This window comes from Conger conger, chromosome 14 (assembly GCF_963514075.1).
Source record: "Conger conger chromosome 14, fConCon1.1, whole genome shotgun sequence".
Classification (NCBI taxonomy): Eukaryota; Metazoa; Chordata; class Actinopteri; order Anguilliformes; family Congridae; genus Conger; species Conger conger.
Window position 1 is genome coordinate 16,112,816 of NC_083773.1, and position 24,374 is coordinate 16,137,189.

At 41.8% G+C, this 24,374-nt stretch overlaps 2 protein-coding genes across 3 annotated transcripts; one reads left to right on the forward strand and one right to left on the reverse strand.

The window, feature by feature from the left end:
- Positions 1-621: 621 nt before the first annotated feature.
- On the reverse strand, positions 622-7,696 carry rpn1 (ribophorin I). Its single transcript, XM_061220900.1, has 10 exons — positions 7,307-7,696; positions 5,944-6,008; positions 5,346-5,652; positions 3,704-3,913; positions 3,380-3,572; positions 3,172-3,271; positions 2,916-3,054; positions 2,669-2,788; positions 2,083-2,328; positions 622-1,797 (listed from the first exon to the last, which is right to left on the reverse strand). The coding sequence occupies exons 1-10, from the start codon at positions 7,535-7,537 to the stop codon at positions 1,615-1,617; spliced, it is 1,794 nt and encodes a 597-aa protein (XP_061076884.1). The 5' UTR covers positions 7,538-7,696; the 3' UTR covers positions 622-1,614.
- A 6,134-nt stretch (positions 7,697-13,830) lies between these two features.
- LOC133109872 (ras-related protein rab7) lies at positions 13,831-23,062 on the forward strand. Of its 2 annotated transcripts, none has more exons than XM_061219594.1 (6): positions 13,831-14,209; positions 17,225-17,287; positions 19,774-19,900; positions 20,493-20,711; positions 21,112-21,240; positions 21,523-23,062. In XM_061219594.1, exons 2-6 carry the CDS (start codon positions 17,235-17,237, stop codon positions 21,616-21,618), a joined length of 624 nt encoding a protein of 207 aa, XP_061075578.1. In that variant the 5' UTR covers positions 13,831-14,209; positions 17,225-17,234; the 3' UTR covers positions 21,619-23,062. The 2 variants fall into 2 exon arrangements, with proteins under 2 accessions (XP_061075578.1, XP_061075577.1); XM_061219593.1 differs by having other exon boundaries at positions 13,831-14,067.
- Positions 23,063-24,374: the final 1,312 nt, after the last annotated feature.

Genomic DNA, 24,374 nt, shown 5'->3' on the forward strand with positions numbered 1-24,374 from the left:
AATCGCTTCTCATGAAATACAATTTAAGATTATTCACAAATTACATGCGACTCGGATTAGAAGATCCAGATGCAATACTTCTAACTGAACTGTGCAAGATGTAATGTGCTACATATTAGCTACATATTTTCATAAAATATGTTCAAAATGGAACTAGTGGAGAAACCTTGCACATATGCATTTTCTGATTGAATATTGCTTAATGCCGTTTGATATTGCGTACAACCCTTGTGCTTGTACGCAATCAACACTACAGGAGTGCCCTCTACTGGTAGTCAGTATGGTCTACATCAGGGCTGCCCAGCCCTGTTCCTGGTCATCTACAGTCCTATAGGTTTTGATTTCAACCCTAATGACAAATATGATTCTTACAATCAGCAGCTCAATTAGATCTGCAGCTATTGAATGAGGTGTGCTTTGTTAGGGTTGGAGTGAAAAACTACAGGATGGTAGGTGGGTAGCCCGGTCTAGATAATTATGTGCTTCCAATACAAAAAGTATCTACATTCAAGTATTTAACATGTTTCTGAAAAAGTATGCATTGAGTTCAGAATGCATGTGAAAACCTTTTTCTTTTTTTCTTATACTCATCTAGGCTGCATTGACAAAACACACAGATACTGAAGGTTTACATTTTTATTCCAAATCTGCTCATTTCCATTTCTTTCATGCCATTGTAAGTTCACATAGTCATGTCAACATAACCAAATTCCCTCCAATACCCCATTTCACACACACTGTAATCTCATGTAGGGACAAATCTCACATTACAGAAGGCTTCCAATTCACATCAAAGAAAAAACAATTGTGTCGTCAAAGAAGTATAAACTATTGCAATCGCTGACAAAAAAATGTGCTAAACTGCACAGGGACTGACTTGCATCCAGGTCTTTTCTGTTTGCTCAAAGTTTTGGGCAAGGTAGGTCGCACCAAAAATAAGCTAGCTGATGCAGAGTGGAGCGGTTTTATTTACAAATACCTCCAACATACGCTGCAGTGCATTTGGCTCAAGCTGTCTGCAAAACAACCTCAGGTTTAGTGCCTCACCCTTTCATAGGTTACATATGACCAGGGTACTTGTGGTGAGGGGAAGGAAGAGAACATGAATATAAATTTGTACAGTAATTTAGAATAGAAAAACTCACAAATCGGTATTAACATTTATGTTCATATTTCCAACTAAAGCAATCATTCAAGCAAAGGTGAAAAAAATGGCCTTACAAAACCGAAACCCTAAAATAAAAAAAGCAGCGTTTCTGCTGGACCCACACAAGATTCTCTCACTTGTCTTCTCCCACACCTGAACACAACTGGCCAATCACAGCGTCAAGCATGTCTGCCTTTTCAATCAGGCGACGCAAACAAACTTACAACTTGACATGTGAGTATGTGTGAAGTCATATGTATAGGAGAGGGAGAAATGTATGCTTAAGTAAGTGCCAACTGTGTGTGTGTGTGTGTGTGTGTATGCGTGTGTGCATGCATGCGTGTGTGTGTGTGTGTGTGTGTATGCGTGTGTGCATGCATGCGTGTGTGTGTGTGTGTGTGTGTGTGTGTGTGTGTTGTTAAGGGCGGAGCTGCATGATTCACAAAGGGTATATTGCGTACATGCATTTACAGGGCGTCCAGCAGGCTGTCGATGCGGGTGACCAGCTCCTGCCTCCGGCTGGCCAGTGACTTCTCGCTCTCTATGTAAGCCTCTTTCTTCACCTTCCCAGCCACCAAGCGTTCGGCCTCCTGACAGGAGCGGAACACCAGATCCTTCACCTGGCCGTCCAGCTTTTGCACCTCCCCCACCTGAGGGCAAGGAAGCGCTTATATTATACAACAACACACAAACACGTTCTTTACATATACTTTCTTACTTTACACACAGTTATACTTACATCACTCAATGTATACACCCTGATAGTGTGTGCATACCTTCTATTAATAACATGCCACAAGTAAAAGTGATTATACCATTAATTGCCAACTACAGTTAACCCCAATTTGACCATATCTTTACTTTCGGTTAAAGAATGGTCTGGATTTGTTGGTGCTGTGACATGACATTCCAGTGTGTGTGCGTACAGCCCTCACCTTGTCTGCCAGGTCAGACCCCTCCGCTTTGAGGCGGGCCTGCAGGGAGGCGATGTCATTGGTCAGGGTGCGGTGCTCGGCCTCCAGAGTCTTCCGGCCGCTGTTGAGGGCGCCCGTGTCGCGCGACTGCTTGTAGCGGTTCACCACCTCGTCCAGGTGGCGGTACAGCCCCAGGCGCTTGTTGACCAAGGTCAGCACCTGCTCTGTGATGGACGCCACCTTCATGCGCACCTCCGCGGCAGGGTCCTGTGAGACAGCGTTAGACCATTCATTCATCATCACGGTATTATTTCTGCATGCCAATAAGACGTATTTGAGTCTGAATAAGCGGGACACGAGGAATGAGAGTGCAGCAGTTGAAGGAAACAGAAAGGAGAAGGAGTGGAAGACTGGAGTGACAGTGAAAGTAAGAGGCTGGCTAAGGGAGGGAGAGAGATGGAGTGGCAGATTAAGATGAGGTAAGAAGGACAAGGAAACAGGCAGTGGCAGAAGTGATAAGAGATAAAGGGGAAGAGACAATGAAGTGATGGACAGAGATGAGAGTAAGAGAGAGAGTGAAACAAGATGGCAGATTGCAAAGGCATACCTTGGTGATGGAGAAATCCAGGCGCACATAGATGATGACAGTGAAGAACAGGATGTAAAAGGCCCCAACCACAAGCAGGGGCTCCTGCAGCATCAGGATCTTGTTGAAGGTGTAGTGTACCTGATGGAGACACACAGATCTTTGAAGTGTACACACACAACAGTGTCACAATAATTCAACAGTATGTTTCACAGGTTGACAAATTCAAATGCTCCTACCAAACCATAACCCCCCTCCCAAAACTCACCACCACATCCTGAATGTGCTGCTCTACCAGGTTGCTCTTAGTGGCCACCAGAACTGGGCGGCCAAAGGTGTCCAAGTAGGTATAGTGCAGCTGGTCTGGCACACGGTGGATGGGGTAGGGTGTGTCCACATGGACGTTCCTTAGAGAAGGACCCGGTGACACACTGGGTCATTTGGGACATTTATTTGGCAGAGAAAGAGAGAGAGAATAGTCCTACACAGAGAGGGGAAAAAGCAAAGATGGAAAGCAAGCTCACCTGGCTCCTTCCGGAAGAATGAGTTTGACCGTGAGGAAATCGATCACCTGGTCATCATACACATGGTCAACCAGCCGCATCTTCAGAGCGTACTGGTCACCTGGGGTAGAGAGGCGGGGAGAAAAAGGATTAATTTGACCTTTAGCGCTTCTGTAAAATCCAGGTCCGTTTCATACTCAGAATTGAACCATGCAGTTGAGCCACTCACCCAGGGTGTACAGGTACTCATAGCTGGGCAGGTTGTAGCCGATGATGTAATGAGTCTTCCAACCACCAAACAGGGGGAAGCGAGGACGTACCTCCACCTCCACAGAATCTTCCAGAATCAGCAAGTGGGAGGTGGAGATGTTACCGATCTCGTCACGGTAGTAAACATCCTGAGCCGAAGCAGGCAGGATGGTCTGGAGGAGGAAGGTTGGTGTAGAGAGAAAGGGGCATTAATAGAGCAGGGTTTCTGGGGGAAAAGTGAAAAGAGGTTTCAATGCAGAACTAGAGAAATGATGGTTGTTAAAAGGACTTTTAAGCAACACACCTTGAATGATTTCACAGAGGAGATCCCACTGTCAGACTGTCTTTGGTAGTCATAGCGGGAGAAAGGCCCTTTTAGGACAGCCCCTGTATGACGCAAGTCGATGGTCTCTTCCACAGCGATGTTCCCCCAATGGGAGACCTCAATGGTACGGGTGATGCTACTGATGGTGAGGAAGGGGTTGTTGTTTTCATAATGGATCTTCATGGCATCCTGAGCAAGTAAAAAGTAGAAAGAGCCATCATGAACTTGATCAGTCCTAAACTGGCACGTTTACTATGGATTTGTAACTATGATAGGGGTCAAAGGAGCCCACTTGCTGTTAAAGAAACCTAGTTCACAAAGAAATTATATAATTATTTATTGGTGACTGAGCAGTTTTTCCAAAGCTGCTGTCACGTGCATATCAGTGACCGCCCAGTAGACCCTTCTCTGATAGACCCTTCACTTTAGACAATGATGAAATTAGACCTCCCCAGTCATAAACATTGATAATTGGCCCTTACTATTGACTGACAGCAATATCCCACATCATCTCAATGCAGTCAGTATGGTTATTAGAACTAGGCATATGGTAGTCGCATATTTTTAACTATCGGAAGTGGCCTACACACATAAAAACTGAAGTTATATCACTTGCACTTGCATTTTATTCAAACTGATAAATGGTTTTTAAACAGTAACCCATCATTGCCTGATGAAGATTGGTGTAACCTTGTTCACATGGAGACATCCTTCTGCATCAGTTCAGTTGTTTGGAATAGACATTACATTATTGGCATTTGGCAGACACTCTTATCCAGAGCGACGTACAGTTGATTAAACTAAGCAGGAGACAATTCTCCCCTGGAGCAATGCAGGGTTAAGGGCCTTGCTCAAGGGCCCAACGGCTGTGCGGATCTTATTGTGGCTACACCGGGATTAGAACCACCGACCTTGCGTGTCCCAGTCATTTACCTTAACCATTACGCTACAGGCCGCCCCTAGACCTATCACTATAATTTTACTTTCTGTCCAGTATTTGGAAAGATTTACTTGCCTCTGTCCCAACACTTCCTCCAGTGTTTTTTTCTTGAGCAAATAAGTGGTAATTGAACAAGTGTGGAATAACAGTCGAATCCTGGGATCCTGTCCAGAGTTTTGTCAAGCCAAGTGTACAAATGCTTGGAGTTAAAAACCCAAACAGCCTCAAGCAATTCATAAATCAATTGAAATAAACGGTTTATTTTGGAGTGCAATAGGACATTTAATATGTTGTCAGTTTTTGTGCAATTTCTCCGAATGTTTAATGCATTAGTTATCTATTGTTTTGACAGCACTGTTCATCTGCTCCGCTCATGTTTTATCTTCCAATACAATGTTATTGTGACTTCTCTCAAAGCAGCTGATTTCAAAGATTTCAGAAGTGTACATAATTTGGCCTTCTAGACTAATGCTTACACTCAAAACTGCATTGGTCAAACCATTGATGACATCTATTTGCTGATCAAAGCTCTTGTGCTCTGCTTACAGAAAGTACACCCTTAGTTGGTCTCTGTACCACCGCCATAGATGCATTTTTCTGTAAATGTCGATCTACTGTTGTCTGGAACAGTACAATTCGATGGTACATTTGAAGACTTGTAAGGGACGCAGGGCAAGTTACCTGGCTGTAAGGGGCAACATCACGGAACGGTCCATACTCAATGATCTCATCACTCTTGCTGGGGTTTCCCAACTTGGTGTAGCTCTCCACATTCTTGGAAGCAAGGCGAACACGGGTGCTTTGGCTTCGGGTAGGGTAGGGTGAGTACACATAGTGGTTGCCCTGGAATACTACCAGCTGCCGCTCTGCCTGGGTAATGTGAGTGGGGAAGGGCTGCAGCACATGGCTCAGCACCGTCTCCACTTGCAGCCTTAGTTTGCTGCCCCCTGCCAGAGGGGAGGTCAACTGCACCTGGAAGAACTTCCCACTAGAAGGGACACAATGTAGATTAAAGGTATGAGCATAAATTGCTTTATAGCAAAAAGTTCAGTTTTTCACTATGAAGCACTATGCCAAACAAACCAGGACACAGAATCTCCCCAATGTCAGACCTGGAATAGAAAAGAATGCTTGGGGGATTTCAACTGAAATCACTAGCAAATAATAGGTGCCAAAGAGAGGTCAAACAAAATAATATAAGCCTACATTAAACAAGTGCTTAGTTCCCTATTGGTCACATCTATGAACAAGATCCTCTCTTCAATTAGGATGGTCTCACCTGTGGTCTTTGATTGTAGTTTCTTTCAGCTCCAAGTTGCTGTCCTCATCTTCCTCACCTTTCACCTGGCCAAAACAAACATATGACATTTGACTACCTTTGCCATCAAAGTGGAGGAAATAACCCTAGATGTACATAGATGACTATATTACCAGTAGTAGAAGCAGCAGTCAGTAAACCGTGCCAATGCAATTCTAGTTTTGTACAAGTTTTACATTAACAATAATAAAATGTTCTGTTCTTGTGTGTGTACATACAATCAGTGACCACTTAGGCAATATATATATATATTTTTTTTACTTATTCATCTTTTGCTGCTGTAGCCCATTCACTTCAAAGTTCAACATGTGGTATATTTCAGAGATACTCAGTCACTTAGATTACGTTTCTTCACTATTCTGATGTTTGGTCTGAATAGCAACTGAACCTCTTAGCCATGTCTGCATGCTTCTATACATTGAGTTGCTGCCACATGACTAAAAGTCAAAAGTATAGGGACAGTGACACATTTTTTTTTCGTCGCAATTTACTCTAACACAGTCGATTTAAAACAAAGCAATGAAAAACTGGTGGCTGTATACCCGGATATGAGTCTCTGCAGCAACTCCTTCCAGTCAAACTAGCCACTCTGAATGCTTACGTGTCACACTCACAGCTCACTGACAGGAGGGGAACACGCGGAAGTACTATCTGCCGTCTTGGCCATTCATTTCCAAAAGATTCAGCCTTCGTTTACCTTTTATTGAATGTATACAATAAACGATTATACCAGATATATCATAATCTGTGAATTGCATCGCCCCTTTTAAACCAGTTAACAGAAGTGCAAAAATATTAATAGAATAGTAAGTTACTTAGTTCACAAGCTACGTTACCCTATATTCACTGACAAACTGCTGCGAAATCAGTATGATTGTTATCGAGCAAATTGAGATTGTAGCAAATACTGTGCATGGTTTATTAAATTACCGATTCAACACTAATGCAAGTTACAAAATAACTGTAATGTTACTTTATGTTGGTTTCCATTACCGTTAAAACTATGGTAGATAGTAAGGCGCGGCAAACTGGAAACGACCGGGTGCTTTACTAGCGGTTAGGCTGTACAATTTCAGCTGGCCAATGTTTCTTTCCGTGATCCAGATAACTAGTTAACCCTGTTAGGTTAGCGTCACCTACGATGTTGGGTATTAATAACCTTCGCGGCTAAACAGTGAACGAAAACTCTCGAGTCTAATGTATTTGCGTGCTAAATAACGTTAGCTAGCTAAATGAATTATAGCTAGCTAGCAAGGCAAAATGAGGTTAGTTCGGTAGCAACACATTAGCGAACAAACTCGGTTGCACCGATCCGGCTACTTACAGATACTCCAATGTAAGCGAGGTGTGGGGCCAACTCAGTTTCCAGCGCCACAATGAAGCTATGTACAGCAGATTCTCCCTGGTTAGACAGCAGAACCTCCGCTGTTATTTTGGCTAGGTGCGTGCTCAAATCCACGGTGCGTTTCACCTCCTCGTTCACCAGAGAGGTTTCAGCGCAAATTAGCCCGGTAAGTAGCACCAAACAGGTGGAATAGAGCTTGGTACCGTGCATTGTTGAAGCTTATTTTTTCGGGAAAATATTGGCTTTATTTACCGCCAGGAATTAAAATATAGCTAAATGGCTTTCAGAGAAGAAAGGCCTCGCCGGCTGGAGAATCCCTGCTACAGCCAAAGCGATGACGCTTCAGTCATTCCGACGTACACTCACGTAACGTTGGAGTACCTACGTCTTAACGTAATAATAAAATAAAAAAAACTCCACCGGGATTCTGCGTAGATTGACTTTCCTTCCAGAGGTCTACGGACCTTTTTTTCAGAACAAAATTAAATACACATTTGTACAAATTGAACAAAAAGCGTTATAGAAATATAAGTTACAAACATATTTTCAAGGCTTTATGAATGCCCATTAACTTCTTTTCAGTTTTTCAGTGCATTTAATGTCTGAAAAGAATGTCCCTGTTCAATTAAATTGTTGTACATTCAGCTTCTTCCTGGCCCGTTTGCACTTATGAATAAAACCTGTTCCATATAAAATAAAAAGGTTGAACATAAATGTTGTTTAATTATCAATATCAATCTTGTCATATGTGGCGGCACGGATGGTGCAGTCTCACAGCCTCACAGCAAGGAGGTCCTGGGTTTGAATCCCCGTCGGCCGGGGCCTCTCTGAGTGGAGTTTGCATGTTCTCCCCTTGTCTGCATGAGTTTCCTCCCACAGTCTAAAGACATGCAGGTTAGGCTGATTGGAGTGTCTAAATTGCCCATAGGTGTGAGTGAATGGTGTGTGCCCTGCGATGGACTGGCGACCTGTCCAGGGTGTATTCCTGCCTTTCGCCCAATGTATGCTGGGATAGACTCCAGCGACCCTGTTCAGGATAAGTGGGTTAGGATAATGAATGAATGAATCTTGTTATATAAAATATAATTTAATAATACATTTTTTGCATTTATGTTCAACATCTATCTAAAATAATTTGACATATACATCCATAAAAAAGATGATAGCTTGATTCAATATTACTTACACAGACATTACGTTTTGCATTAACATTGACCTTAAGCCTCAGCGGCATCTGATTTGAAGGATAGATTTGTTGGGGAAGTGAAGTTTAAAGTAAAATATGCAATTTTAACCGTCAACACCTTCATTTAATGCCCAGCACTCCGAATACCGAACACAAATGTATCAACAGTTAAAAGCCCTGACTTAACCAACATGTAAAATAAATGTATTTGTATTCATTATTATCGAAGATATCAAATATCAGTTAAATGGAAACTGCTAGGCAGAGCAACCTTTTGGATCAAGCTTGATCAAGATGTATAACTCAAAAGCAGATTCAAAATAAGAAAAGTTACAGCACAGATCTACGTCTAATGTAGAGACGGGTTCATCTACCTTAAAACAATGAAGTTTACAGACATAGACAAGTAACAGTCACAAGAGAAATTAATGAGAGAAAATACCGAACCACAGCTTGTTTCCTCCCTAAATGAATCCCAAGGAAGCCAAAGTCAATGCTCAAAAACCAGAAAACAGCCAAATATTCCAAAACGACCAGGGATGAGAATGTGGAATGCCGCATCAAGGTGTAGGACTTACCAACTTCAACTCAAAAATTATTAAATAAAGACCCTATTTTATCTCGGTAAAGGGAGGGTGGGACATTCTCGCTTCCCCTGGCCCATGCATATTAATGAATGATTGGAGGGGGGATCCTAGAAGTATCTAGGATATATATTTTTTACACTCAGTGAGCACTTTGTTAGGTATTTATTAGACTTCTAGTGCTGTAGCCTATCCACTTAGAGTTATGATGCATTGTGTGTTCAGAGATGCTATTTTGCATACCACTGTTGTAATGTGTGGTTATTTGCATTACTGTCACCTTCCTGTCAGCTTTGACCAGTCTGGCCATTCTCCTCTGATGTCTGTCATTAACAATGTGTTTCTGTGTGCTGAACTGCTGCTCACTGGATTTTTCTTTTGTGTTTTGCACCATTCTTTGCAAACTTTAGAGACTATTTTGCATGAAAATCCTAGGAGATCAGCAGAGTTTGAGATACTCAAACCACCCTGTCTGCCACCAACAATCATTCCACGGTCAAAGATCACTTAGTCACTTATATCCAATTTTTTCCCATTCTGATGGCTGATATGAACATTAACTGAACCTCCTGACCTGTATCTCCATGATTGTATGCATTGCACTGCTGCCACACAATTGGCTGATTTGATAATTGCATTAATAAGTAGGAGTAATAAAGTAAAACATTTTCCTAATGAAGTGCTAGGTGAGTGTATTGCTTATAACACATCCCTTTTTAAGGTTTCATGGAAATTAACCCTCCCCTAATGAGCATAATGGTGACATTGAATATTTAGGACTACTCTTGGGAGTGACAGCTATGGCTATTAATGAAATGTTTGTGACCACTATGTAGAGAGACAAGATCAGCCAGTTATGAATTTATGAAGACAGCAGTGAAGCAGTGACACTCTGACTTCCACTTTATTCTGGTATGGGTTGCTCTAGAATTCCCAAAATAGTGGCTGTAGGTGAATTAGCAATTTTTAAGATCTGGAATCTAAATAGTATAAGAGGTGCCAGAGTGATGTTTGCTAGGCCACCCCCATTGAGACGGACACACACACAGACACACACACACTAACTGCCCCCAGTTACTGCTCCGTTTCTTATCTGCAGCCAAATGTGAGCTGGTCCTTTAAAGTTTCCCATGACCAAATTAATCTTTCAGGGTACTAATGAGGAATCATTTTAAAAGAAACTTATTTTAAAGTCCAAATAGGTTTCCAATTATTTTGTCCAAATTCAGTGTTCCATTTTTGTTTTGCTTGAGGAATTGTGTCCAATTGACTCATTTTCCTAAAAAATGTATTGGTACACTTTTTATCCACAATATTTACTCCAATTATCATAAGATTGAAATTAATATCAGCAACATCTGTGCTGTATCCTTGTAATAATCTCAAGAGGCTTGATGGTATTTCCTGAATGACAGTAGCAGATTATTGTATATCCACTGGAATGTCGTACTTCCTCACAAATTCAGTGTATGTGCATAATTGTCCCTTTTCATTGAGTAATTGAATCACCAATAACATATCACTCTTGGCCCATTTAAAATACCACAATTTATGTCTATTTTGGATATAATTCTTAATTCATTTGATTTAGAATATAGCGTTGAATAATCCAAAATGTATCATATCCATACCACCTTGAATGGTAGTTACATAATATACATCTTTTTATTTAAATAATGGTGCTTGTTTCTCCAAATAAAATCAAACAATTCCCTGTCAATATGCTTAACTACCAATTTTTGGACATCCGATAAGATTCAGGGCCAGGGACCAGGGACCAGGGATTGATATTTGGGAGCCAAGCAGCAGGTGCATAGGCACACACAGTGTGTTTCTACCTTTTCTTTTCTTTTTAATTCATTATTTTCTTCTGGCTAGGGTGTCTATGGCAGCCCCTAGAACCATATGGTAAAAAGTTTTAAAATTTAGCACACTGATTGGGTATAGTCCCATGATTCATTTCACCATTTACATTTACATTTACATTTTGTCATTTGGTAGACGCTTTTAATCCAAAGCGATTTACAAGTGCATAGGTTCTTCCACAAGTCAAAGCATCACATCCATAACTAGGAAAATACACATGGAATGCTGTTCTAAACATATAGTCGTCATCATAAGTGCAATGTTTTTTTTTTTGGGTTAGACAAGGAGGATAGGGATATCAGAAAGGGGGGGTGGGGGAAATCAGGAGGGAGGACTAAGGTAGAGTTTGAAAAGGTGAGTTTTGAGTCTGCGTCGAAAGAGGGGGAGGGATTCTGCTGTCCTGACAGTGGTAGGCAAGTCATTCCACCATTGAGGAACCAGAACGGAAAACAGGCGTGAACGTGCAGCTCGACCACCAGGTGCATGTAGAGAGGGAACCATAAGGCGACCAGAGCTGGCAGACCGGAGTGGTCTAGCTGGGGAGTAGGGAGTGATCAAGGATTGTATGTAAGGTGGGGCAGTCCCCTTAGCAGCCTGAAATGCCAACACTTGGGCCTTGAATCGGATGCATGCGGCAATAGGAAGCCAGTGGAGGCCAATGAGAAGCGGGGTGACATGAGCCGACCTGGGCTGACTGGTGATCAGGTGGGCTGCAGCATTCTGGACCAGCTGGAGGGGCTTGATGGCACACGCTGGGAGACCGGCTAGGAGGGAGTTGCAGTAATCTAGGCGGGAAATGACAAGCGCCTGGACTAGGAGCTGGGTGGCGTATATTATAGAGAAAGAACCTGCTGGTTCTGGCAGTGGAGGATACTTGTGGAGCCAGGGTGAGGCAGTTATCAAGAGTCACTCCAAGATTCTTTCCCGTACGGGAGGAGGAAACTACAAAGTCCTCAACAGTCAGTCTGTCGATTGACGGAGAGGACTTAGCAGGGATGTAGAGAAGCTCAGTGTTGGCAAGGTTGAGCTTCAGGTGGTGGGAAGTCATCCACGCAGAGATATCAGCCAAGCAGGCAGAGATCTGTGTGGTGACTTGGGTGTTGGGGAGGAAGGAAATGAAGAGTTGGGTGTCATCAGCATAAGAGTGATAAGAAAAGCCATGGGAAGAGATAACAGAACCAAGAGACATGGTGTATAGCAAGAAGAGGAGAGGCCCAAGAACTGAGCCTTTGCGGGACTCCAGTTTGTAGGGGGTGAGGGTCAGAGACTGAGCCCCTCCAAGTCACCTGGTAGGATCACCAAGATTCATGTCACCACCTCAAGCACTCTAGTGCCACCAATGGGTCAAATTTGGCATGGATGATCTTCAGACCAAGCTTCACAAAAGATCTGAAATTGAAAACTGCCAGCGAAACCACCAAACAGAAAGTGAGGGCATATCTCAGCAATGCTTTGATGCATTGGTATATGGACTCAGGACAATTTCCTGGGGATGTGGAAAAAAATGGGTGTCATTTGACCACTATGGGGTGCTGCAATTAGCTAAAACTTTTTGCCTCATAAGTGTTCATGTGTTTCCCTTAAAAAAGGTTATTCTTGTGTCAGGTGATACTCTGGAGGTGCCAAAGATGAGATTTGGCATAGATGATCTTCAAACCAAGCTTCACTAAAGTTTTGGATTTTTGATTTTGAAAAGCATTCATCCATGACAAGAAAATCTAATGTAAACGGCCTAAACAGGACGTAAGCTCATATCTCAGTTACACGCAATCTTTTGTCACTTGACATAAAACTTGCTATCAGTGCTTACAGCCACACTTTTAACATGATCCGAACATGTTGCCATGGCAACCCTGCCCTGCTAGACTGCTTGGCCCCCTCAACCTTACTTGCAGGTTTAATTCCTGATAAACTAGCAAACTCCAGTGATTAGCAGAGGTACTACAGTTTATTAAGCCAAAAATTAAATTTCCTGACACAGAACTAATTACTGGACTGGGACCATTTCTTTTTCCAAGCCTCACAGAAGAAGATTCCTGTTTTTCCCATCATGTTTAGTTTAGCCCCAGTGTGCATGTTCTGGTGCCAAGAAATACTCCATTAAGCACCTCTAATAGGAACCCATGGAACAGGTAAGCAGAATCTGTCTACGGATCTTATATATCTTGATGGACTCTAATACTAATTGCACTAATTAAAAAAATGAAGTACATAAAATATGTTCCCGATTTTCGGTAGCCCCCAAATCTGGAACATAGACTGAAGTAAAAAGTGCTGTTCTAGGTTTTACTCTGGGCAGTTATGAGGCTAACTCAGTAATCATGCTTTGTGGAACAGGCCCCAGGTCCACCTAGTAGAGGTATAAATATACATTCTTTCCTGTGCTCAATCTAATAGCATGCAGCTAAAGCCCTTCTGTAAGACAGGCACTGAGAATGCAGGAACAGTCCTGGAAGGCATAGAATGAGAATTAATTTCGTCATTGTTCTGTTAAAACAAAAACTTTGACCATTATTTGGTACGACTTTTCTTTAGCATGCTCCATAGTATAAGACACTTTGTGATTATTAAGTTCAGATCCATAATTTTAAGGAGTAATTAATTAATCACAGATGGATCATATAAACCCATAAGTTATGTAATGTCAAAAGCAAATATCCAAGATTTTCAGATGTCAGTACAACAATAGGTTCTTTTTTATTACAGTGTACAGTGAACATTTACATTTTAGGCATTTAGCTGAGGGTCTTATCCAAAGCAACTTAACAATTAGTGAACAAAGAATAATTTTTGATAAGCGGTCTGACGCGTCGTTAGGCAAGGTTCCGAATGTTTAAAGGCGTGTCTTCGCGAACGTGCGCGATGACGTCACCGTCCGCTGACACCAGGGTTGTTTTGGAGGAAGTGAGAGAAGAAAAGAGAAAGAGAAACAGACAGTGCAGAAGAACAAGCAGACAGGCGACAGAAAACCCTTCATATTCACGTTCTACTACGGAAACACAAAACACAAGACAGTCGTGGTCGAAAAAAGCAGAAGGCACGAGAGAAAAGAAGCGAAGTGTATCCTGCTAGCTAAGTAGCTAGCTACCGGTCCGCCGAGCAAGGCAAGAACATTTTTATTCACCATTCCAGGCTAACGTTAGCTTTTCCAAAGTAACAGAAGAAAATACAATTGTGACAACGACTAAAAATCAGATATTTGTTTAATTCCAAATAAACATTTTACAAAACTGCTGGAATTACGAGGTAAGTTTTGATGACATTGTTTGCGACATGTATTGCTGGCTAGCTAGCTAACAAATGATAGCTTGTTAGCTATCTAACGCTAGCCATCTTTCGAATTGGGGGATAGTTCTAAGACGCTCGTTGGAAGCCGGTTTTGCAGTATAAGGTGAGTTCGAGGTCCAGAATTTTTCGTCGGCCTATTTGTTGCATGGATGAACACACCTGCCGACCACTATTGCCTTGTTAACCGACACTGCAGTACACACAGTCTCTGAGCTAAAGGGAGGAATGTGGCTGCGTGCGATAAACGCTAGCCAACTGTCTTGGCTAACTTGCATGTGAGTGTTATTAGCACTGTAGCCTGTGTTAGCTAGCTAGCTAAGTAATTTCTCCACTTGTCGAAATGGCTAGGCCGAAGTAACGCCGAGATGTTTCATTGGATATCTGGGCCTATACCATGCGAACATTGTTTTGTTGTGTAATTACCACTAGCTTTGATGGTAAATTAAGTACAAATGGCAGTTTATTACGTCTGTCATTTATGGGATCTAGCTCTCACCTGTCTTAATATCTGATTCAAATAACGTTATGTTTATTGCTGTATTGTATATTTAGTCTAAAATGACTAACCCGTTATTTATGCTTTATCACACCTGTTAGATGCGTGCATAATCAGAAGTGATTATATATATATATATATATATATAACTGCTAGATGTATAAAAACCATGCATACATACAAGCTGGCTATATCGCACGCATGTCACGTTAACGTCAGCTAGCTAATGAGATGCTGCGGTTATCGATAGCAATATAGTGTTAATTTGATTTGCTAATTTGGAGACGAAAATGACTAATTGAACTAATGTGACGTGTACCTACTATCCTCAATTATGAATACTGTGTGAAACTTTTTAAAGTGTGCACGTCTTTGGGTTACTGTGCCAGCAGTGGCCTCGCTACCAATAGACAGTATCCATCTGGCTTGGCTTTCCTTATCCTGCACAAGGGAAAAAAAGAAGAAAAAAAAACATCCCATGTGATGCGATTTGCCTGAATGTCATGGGTTGCAGATTAAATATGGATAAGAGTGGCAGGAAATGGCACTAGTAGTACTGCCTGAGCTGACTAGCGAGAAGGAAATTCACCGTTTGGTCATTGACGAGTCTTTGTGCTTAGCAGACTCGTCTTCTCTAAGGAACCTCTACAACTTCGCTACCTGCGTGGTTAATGAATTGTCATTGGGAAGTTCTGTTATATAAACAGTTGTCATTCTGAATTTAGATACTACTCTTTCTTGGTATTATCCACTTTGTACGATACTTTGTGAATTTTATGTACAGCTTCTTAATTTGTTAATTGTTTAGTCTTTAAATATTACAAATATTTTGATTCACAGCAGATTAATAGTAATCATATAAAGACATATGATCTGTAATGTAAATTTTGATTGTAATGCTTTTTTAGCATGGTATTTTTAGTTAATGTAGGATGTTTACCTGTTGTCATCATTTTGTTCATGATTTTAGCTTAGAGCGCCTATAAGTTAATTTTAAGCTATTGTACAACCTTCATCCTTAAAGAACTAATCTGTAATCGGGCCATTATCAGCAGTAGTTGGCATAGAAGTGTTATCACATCCATTTTGTGGTACTGTAGCTATATATAAACAATTCTCATATCATGTAGGGAAACGTTTTTCCTCGATCAGTTGGCAAAACAGAGGTCACGTAGCAGTCAAGTGAATTTTGGCCTCCAGCAATGTAAGGCTGAAAGCAAAATAAATGAGTCATACTGAAGGTTTAGGAATGTTCCTTCCTGCAAGAAGGTCTATAGATCCTTAGTGCTTCTGTCATAAAAAGGTTTGTATGGGTTGATGGTGGGCACGTGGGGAGGGTGTGACCTCTACTGTCTACACTTATTGCTTTTGTTCATTAAAATGTGAATGCAGAGACAAAATCTACCCAGAAATTAAGCAAAGTGTAGTATAGTGAGGTATGATCGCTCCTCTATGATCTGAGTGTCATTTGCCCCTGTAAAGAGATGAGGTAGTCATCAGACTCCAGAAATGAAAAAAGTACATTTCTTTTGATTCCTTTGATGATTTTTATTTTACTGAATGCACTATTCGTTGCTAACTGAACCAGGAGTCAGGGCACACCTCTTAGCTGGTTAAGAGCTGAGAGAGAAGAGGCAACATTATTAGTTAGATGCATAACCACTCCTCCACTCTCAAAATAGGTCAACAAGAGCATGTTTATTTAATGTTCATTTAGGGAGAGGAGGTGCCATCAGCTCCGGGTTTAGTTTGTTTTCTGAAACTGCTGTGTTAGAGGAGACAACAGACCATGGGGGATCTTTAGGATGAAAAAAGCCAGATGTTCCTAAGTAAGTAGGATCATGGAAGACACAACCACACTATGCCTGCATTCCTATTAACCAGACTGGTTTTGACGGCTAGATTGTGTCCATCAAATTACTAAGCATTTTTGCATTGAGCACACGCATCCTAGCATTTTCACACAAACCTGGAGGGCCATGTGATGCCTGTGGCTGTCTGTATTTGTACCCCCCCCCCCCCCACGCCAAATGATTAATGATTAATGTCAGTCTAATTGAATTTGTAGTGCATTTCATGCAACGGGTCATTGTTTCAATTACGATAGATTAGTCGCATGTAATTGTCGGCATGGTCATCCAATCACGCTCTGGAAAAGTTTTGTTTAGAGGACATTTGTTATTAATATCTGCTGAAATGTATTGGGCAGGACATACAGTATGAAGTATCTGTTGTGTCAGCGTGAAGTTGATCCTCATTGACTAAAGTTTGATAAAGGCGTCTGAAGTGCCTTTTTCAAGCTCACTGATATGTAGGTCCCCCAGAACGCTGCTCCCAGTAGATCTGCCTCTCATCTCGGTGTGAGATTGTCAGATCAGCTCTGATTAATGAGCCCATTAATCTGCCAGTGTGTCACTGAGCTGCCTGCTATGCTAACCGCGGTGAGCCGTCATTTGCTGTCCCTGCTCTCTCCCCAGCTGTGGCAGAATGACGTCCAGGAAGAAAGTGCTGCTGAAAGTCATCATTCTAGGAGACTCTGGGTAAGATCAGCTTCTTTTCCTTCCTCTCAGGATGGTCAATGACGGTTTGAACATCACAATCTGCATGTGTGTGTAAACATTAAGTGAGCACTTTTGCTCTAGAGTTAAGATGCATTGCATGTTCAGAGATGCTCTTCTGCTTACCACTGTTGTAATGTGTGGTTATTTGCGTTGCTGTCACATTCCTGTCAGCTTTGATCAGTCTGGCCATTCTCCTCTGATGTCTCATTAACAAGGCATTTTTGTCTGCAAAACTGCAGACCACCCTGTCTGCCACCAACAATCCTTCCACAATCAAAGTCAATTGGATCACATTTTTTCCCCATTCTGATGGTTGATGTGAACATTAACTGAAGCTTCTGACCCATCTACATGATACTGCAGTTCAGCACTTGTAAATATAGCTTTCTGGTATATTGAATAATCATTTTGAAACAAGAACATATTTCTTGGATTTCCTAATGATTAGTGTTTATTTAAAAGCTGTAACTTTAGGTTCGATTTTGGATCAGACTCCGAACTTGCAGTTGTGCACGGCTGCAGTGTTTGGAGAGCAGCTATACTGCAGTGTTTGGAGGGAAGCTATATTGCAGTGGAAGTAGAAAGCTCAAACAAGGTGTTCTCATGTGCTACCTGTGTCTGCTGCAGCAAGAGAATATTGCTGTCTTTAAGGTGGGGATGTGCTATTATACAATGTACTTGAAAGTGTTTTTATAAAGGCTGAGTAAATATAAATTAAATATCTTAAGATAATAAAGAATGTGTGTCTACTGTCAAAACTGTTAAACTTCCCAGACAGCCTTACAGATTACTGCCAAAGGTTCAGTTATTCAAGTTGTAAAGACCAAAGTATTAAAGCTATCTTAGTCTTTACAAATGAGATTACAGTCTGTTGATGTCTGGAAAATGTGCAAGGCCAATACTTTTTATCACCTTCTACTGGAAACGTCTGGCATCCATGCATCAGTCTCTTTCTCTCTCTCCCTCTCTCACTCTCTACATCTCCTCATCTCCTCATCCCTCTCTTCTTCCTGTAGTATTATTAGGCTGTTATGAAGTGATGACAGAAGATATTAATTAAGCTGCCTTGACTCCATCCATTTCAGACTGATGCATTCAGTGCCATGAAAGAGTATTTTCACACTGAATGGTTTCACATCTTTAGGCAAATTGTGGCATTAGATAATGGGAAACCGAGTGTAAACAAAATGAATTTTAAATAATTTCATTTATGATAACTCCTCCAGGAAGTCACAAAACTTCATCTCACATTTGTAAAAAAAAAAATATATATATATATATATATTTTAAAACATGTTCCCCAGGCCTTTTGGGATAATGTTCTATGGACAGAAAAATATTTTTTTTTGGGTAACACCAAGTGTCCCATTATGTCTGCCGTGTAGCAAATGGAGCATCTCACAATAAGAACATGGTAACAGTCAAACATGGTGGTGGTAGTGTGCTGGGGTAGAGACGCTGTGCTGCCTCGGGACCTGAATGACTTGCCATTATTGAAGGAACTGTGAATTCTGCTCTACCAGAAAATGTCTGGTCATCTGTCCGTGAGCTGCAGCTGAAGCGTAATTGGGTTATGCAGCAAGACAATGATCCAAAACACATCTGAATGGCTGAAAAACAAAATTCATGTTTTGGAGTGGCCTAGGACTAGAAAATGTGTGGCAGGACCTGAATTGAGCTGTTCAGGCTTGAACTTTGTCAAAGATTTGTCTGAATTAAGGTAGTTTTGCAAAGAAGAATGAGGTAACATTTCCCCATGGGTATGTGAAAGAGAGATATGAAAATTTAGGAAGCATTTGGTTGCAGTTGGTGGTGCAACCTTTAGCTGCAATAACTGGTGTGCTTTGACAGAAACGTCTGTGCATTTTTTAAACTGGCATTAAATCTGGAAAGATACTTTTTCAAATGTAAATTGTCAGTGCACCGATTACCAGAAAGTTGTGAAATCTTCACATCTCTGCAAAAACTATCTGGATGTATTGGATGCATAGATGGCATTTCATTTTTGGGTGAACTGCCCCTTTAAGTTTACGGTATACGATGATATGGGTGTTTATCTTTTTTCATTAAAACAAAATTAGAAATTAGAAGGGGGGCAAATACTTTTTCTTGGCACTGTAGTCATACTGTCACAATTCCAGATGAGGAAACTGAATTGTCTGAGATGGTTTCAGCTTCTTGCTCTTTCTCTTCATCTTTTGCTTATCAGTGGTGTGTGTGGATTTGAACCCAAAGTTTCTCAGATGCCTTCAGCTTGCACAAAATTCTAAGTGCATTTTATTGATGACTGAATGTGACTTTTCATAATATTCTAATAATCAGGAAACACCAGTATGCATACATTTGCATTTTTATCTTGCTTGGCTCAGTTGTGTGTGAAAGGTCTGTTTCAGTGTGTGAATATAAAGCTGAGGAGGATATCCATAACCCTCCTCCCTTTCTCTCCTCTTTGCCTTACCACACAGAGTTGGGAAGACTTCTCTGATGAACCAGTATGTGAATAAAAAATTTAGTAATCAGTACAAAGCTACAATAGGAGCGGATTTCCTGACGAAAGAAGTGATGGTGGACGACAGACTTGTCACAATGCAGGTACTTGGGTAACTTTGTGTGTGTTTGAACTTTGTCTACGAACTTGGACAGGTGGAATGTCCGGTCATGCCCCACACATGTTCTCTAGTGCAGTCCATTCCCTAGGTCACCTTTTCTTTTCTTTTTTGCAGGCACTAAAGAAATTACATTTGAGCTTTTTACACGTTTACCCATGATTAATTTAACAGTTTTTGTGACCCACGACCATTGGCCATCCTACAGCATCAGTGTGGGAACTCCTTCAGTTAGACCAGTAGAGTGGGGAAAGGAGAATCCAGGGTTTCTTCGCAGTGGTAGTTTTTCTCTGGTGGTTCTCTGCACATATTCATCCAGACTACTTACCGTTGTCCCTCCCTCAGTCTCAGGCCCTTCCTTTCACCATCTCCCTCGTCAGTCCTTCCCACTCTTATCCCCCGCCTCTTTCCAGTCTCTCACTACTACCCAAAATATTTTTAAGGCCAACAGCTACACACTTCTGTAGTGACTAGACATAACAGTGTACCTTTTCCCTGTGACCCACTTACACACATACACACACACACACACACACACACACACACACACACTCACGAATGCCTTTTGGTTTTCCTAGATCTGGGACACGGCAGGACAGGAGCGTTTCCAGTCTTTGGGAGTGGCGTTCTACCGTGGGGCAGATTGCTGCGTGCTTGTTTTCGATGTGACTGCGCCCAACACCTTCAAGACCCTGGACAGCTGGCGGGACGAGTTCCTGATCCAAGCAAGCCCCCGCGACCCCGAGAACTTCCCTTTTGTGGTGCTAGGCAACAAGATTGACCTGGAGAACAGGCAGGTGGGTGGATCCTACTCTGAGCTGGAGTACTCTGGTCTGGCATGATTTCACTGCAGATGAGGGCATGGCCACTCACTTCAGCTGCAGAGCTCCAGGCCGCCAGGTGCCACTGCACCCGCTCAGCAGCCACAGCTGCTCATCCCAAATTATGGTGGATTCCAAATGAAGTGTGACCTTCAAGCATGTGCGCTCGAACCCTGTGATGTATTTCCTGGCATTCTTATTGTTGTGTCATACTATTAGTCTCTGGGAGTAAGGTGCAATAATAAGTGGGACCAAAGGATGCAGTGGGCCCACTCTGAGCCGTTGTCAGGCTTTTGGTCATTCTGAGGTCCCGGTGTGATTTCCCCAGTGGGGTTAAGGACATGTCCAGACGTGAGGTCACCCTGTGTCCTTTCAGGTGACGACCAAGCGAGCGCAAGCATGGTGTCAAAGCAAGAACAACATCCCGTACTTCGAGACCAGCGCCAAGGAGGCCATCAACGTTGAGCAGGCCTTCCAGACCATCGCACGCAACGCCCTGAAGCAGGTGAGGGCACGAGGCAGAGAAGGCGGGGGCCTTCGGTCATGGGAGGGGGGGGGTGTAGGGGAGGTGGAAAAGGGTTGGTCTGAGGAGTGGAAGTTACCCAGACTAAGCTAAGCAGATACCAGATACTTTGACATTTGCAAACTCTTACTTTTGTCTCTTTCCTGTCTCTTGATGGCATCTGTTCTATAGCAAGCCTTGACAAACTGCTCAAGCGTCCCAGGACGTGCGGAGCTGTCGACCACATTCTTTTAACTGGGTTGTTCTTTTCATTCTGGCACGTAGGAGACAGAGGTGGAGTTGTACAATGAGTTCCCAGAGCCAATCAAACTGGACCGAAATGAGCGAGCCAAGCCGTCAGCGGAGACCTGCAGCTGCTGAAGTCCCCCAGGCGTCCCCTGCTGCTCTCTGTCATCCTTTCTGGCCTTCTGAAAACTCCACATCCCTTTTCCCCCCAACATCACTGGCCTTCAGAAGTACTTCATTGTGGTAGTAGATAAGAGCAGGCTTCTTCCCGTAAAATGTACCCCACAGACACGTGCTCTCACGCACGCATAAGCACACGTAACCCAAGTACGTGCATGCAGACTCATCTTCGTATCCGAATTTAAAGCCTAAAGAGCACAGAGAATGGAATCAAAATTATTACATTCTGATTCCCTGCCCCCCAAGACACATACATACACGTGCCCCCTAACCTGTACACCCCCCCATGCACTTCACCTGTTGGGGGCTTGGATGGTACACTCTTAACTCAAAGTTTGGAAGGGTTGGTTGAGGTTGATGAATTGACAACATAGTGCAAGTAGGTTAAAGTTTTAAGTCATGGCAATCACAGCACTTCATCTGTAAATTCAACTTGTTGTTCTGGGGAAAAAAAACAAAAAAACACTTGCACTTGTTTGTTTTAGATGGCTCAAAAGTAAAATTGCAAGCCAATCAAAATGAGTATTCATTGCTTTTACTTTGCACTTTGTTATCTTACAGATTTATTTATAATCCTATAAGAAAAAAAAAAGAAAAAAAACACTTTTGGGGAGCTAGAACTGAACTTCTTGGGCAGTGTTCAAAAGTCAAATTCAGTGGTGTGCCTGCAGCTCAGCACTGCACTCTAGCAGCCTGGGTGAGAGCTGCAGCCAAGATGACCCTTATCGTTTCCTACCCTGAAACCTTCCTCCTGCAGCAGAGGGAAGCCAGTTTCCAGCGCACCAAAGTGTTCTCGCCTCTTCACGCTGTCATTGTGCTGAATAAACCAGGAACCGAAGGGAGGGAAGCCAATCAAATACAGATTAAATTGAGAAACGATAACCAGTAGGGTGGGGGATTAAACGGGAGAGCAATGTTGTGATTGTTTGTAGAATTATTAATACTACTTACCACTACTACTATTGCTAGTACTACTTTGTTGTCTTCTGTTTGTTCGCTCTCTGCCATGGAGCACAACAGTATGATTACAGATCTCTGTTCATGTCCATCTGTCTGCGTCGAAGGCCAACTGTACGTTTGTCCTTTCCCTTTCATTACTTTCTCTGCTCTCTGTCTATGCCTGTAGCTCAGGTTGGCAAAGATTTTGTTCATAAGTGCTTGGTATTACTTTTAACCCATCTGATAATCTTTTGCAATCTGTTCATGTGCTGTCATGTTTAGAAGTTGAATTGAAGTATGGGGAAAACACAGAAATTCTCAATGTCAAAACAAAACCTGGGGGGATGGGTAAATCTTGTTAGGATGCATCATGGTATTAAATGCACAGCCAAATTACATTGTGTAAAAATGTATTTGGGTTTCAAAGGAATAATGAGAATTAAAAGATTCTTGAATAAAAGCACTGTTGTATAGTGTACTCACTTTCTCACTTTTCACATTCCCAACATTTTGTGGACCACTCATGCAGCAGACTGCCTCCTAAAAAAGGAGGAAGTGGCAAGTCTTGAGAGAAGGGCCTGAATTCAATTGCATGCCCTCATTTTTAACTAAAAAATAAATTAGAATTTTTCAGTTTGTCAGATTAAGCAATAACAAAATGAATGGATTACCTTATGAAGAAAAGTAACACTTGCATTTAATATTAAATCAAAGTTAATGGTAAATACTGATTTTATCTTTGCCAAGATCTTTGGTAAGGAATGACCTAAAATTGAACAGTGTAACAGACATTGTAAGACACATCTTGGGTGGAAATTAAACCCAGAAAAATTAACATTGAGTATTTTAAGTACAGATCATACATGGCCTATTCACTTGCTTCAAGTGTACAAGGGCAGAATTTATTTTTAGACTTAATAAATAAGAGCAATCCCTGCACGTAATTGGTTATTCCATGTGAAATTAATCTTCCGTCCTCACATTTCCATGGACAGTGTTTCAGAGGATGCATGTAACCTTTGTGGATACTTAACTCAATAGGCCCATTTATAATCATGAATATAAATATGCGTGGACATTCTGCATTATAACCTGTAAAACGTGGGAAATGTGAATTTTCACTGAAATGCACTCAGAAATAGTGACAGTGGAGGTACATTTTTGTTCTTCAAGGATCACATTTCCTAAATGTACCTTAAAAGTACAGTAATGTTCTCTTTGGATACAAATGAGTACGTTTCCAAGCAAAAAAAGGTTCCTGACAAAGGGTAATTGTATGCACATTTGCGTACCGCCCCAGCGACAATCATTTGTAAGTTTTTAGGCACTTTTCTTGCCTTTATTTTTGAGTGTGGATAACTCACTTATGCGTAGGTTACGTCTTTTAAAAACTGTTGCTTATGTTTATGTAATTGCTTAACTTTGATTCGGCAGTTTCACAGTTGAATAACTAGCATATTTCACATTCGAAACTGTACGACCGATTTGATTTATCTCTCGCTCACTTTCTCAATCTCTGAAGTCTGCCTCACTGAAATAACCACGCGGGTGCAGTTTGTTCCGGGTGGAAGCTCTGGTGAACTAGGGCAGAGATCATCTTGTGAAAACTAATAATGTCAGTATGTCGTAGATAGGCCATCAACTCTATGAATGAATTATGTTCCAGATCGCATTATGAGATCCGGCGTTTACAACATTTTTTAACCAAGGTGTGACTGCACAGAAAACACTGAAGCTGTCAATATGCAGCAATCTGCCACGCGAGGGCGTCT

What these genes read in the sequence shown, in the direction of transcription:
- LOC133109872 (XM_061219594.1), top strand. Translation starts at nt 17,235, where the DNA reads ATGACGTCCAGGAAGAAAGTGCTGCTGAAAGTCATCATTCTAGGAGAC. An exon ending in ATCATTCTAGGAGACTCTGG is followed by an intron (nt 17,288 to 19,773) that starts GTAAGATCAGCT and finishes CTTACCACACAG; the next exon opens with AGTTGGGAAGACTTCTCTGA. An exon ending in ACAGACTTGTCACAATGCAG is followed by an intron (nt 19,901 to 20,492) that starts GTACTTGGGTAA and finishes TGGTTTTCCTAG; the next exon opens with ATCTGGGACACGGCAGGACA.
- rpn1 (XM_061220900.1), bottom strand. Translation starts at nt 7,537, where the DNA reads ATGCACGGTACCAAGCTCTATTCCACCTGTTTGGTGCTACTTACCGGG. An exon ending in TCGCTTACATTGGAGTATCT is followed by an intron (nt 6,009 to 7,306) that starts GTAAGTAGCCGG and finishes TGTTTTGGCCAG; the next exon opens with GTGAAAGGTGAGGAAGATGA. An exon ending in CCTCTGTGAAATCATTCAAG is followed by an intron (nt 3,573 to 3,703) that starts GTGTGTTGCTTA and finishes TTCCTCCTCCAG; the next exon opens with ACCATCCTGCCTGCTTCGGC.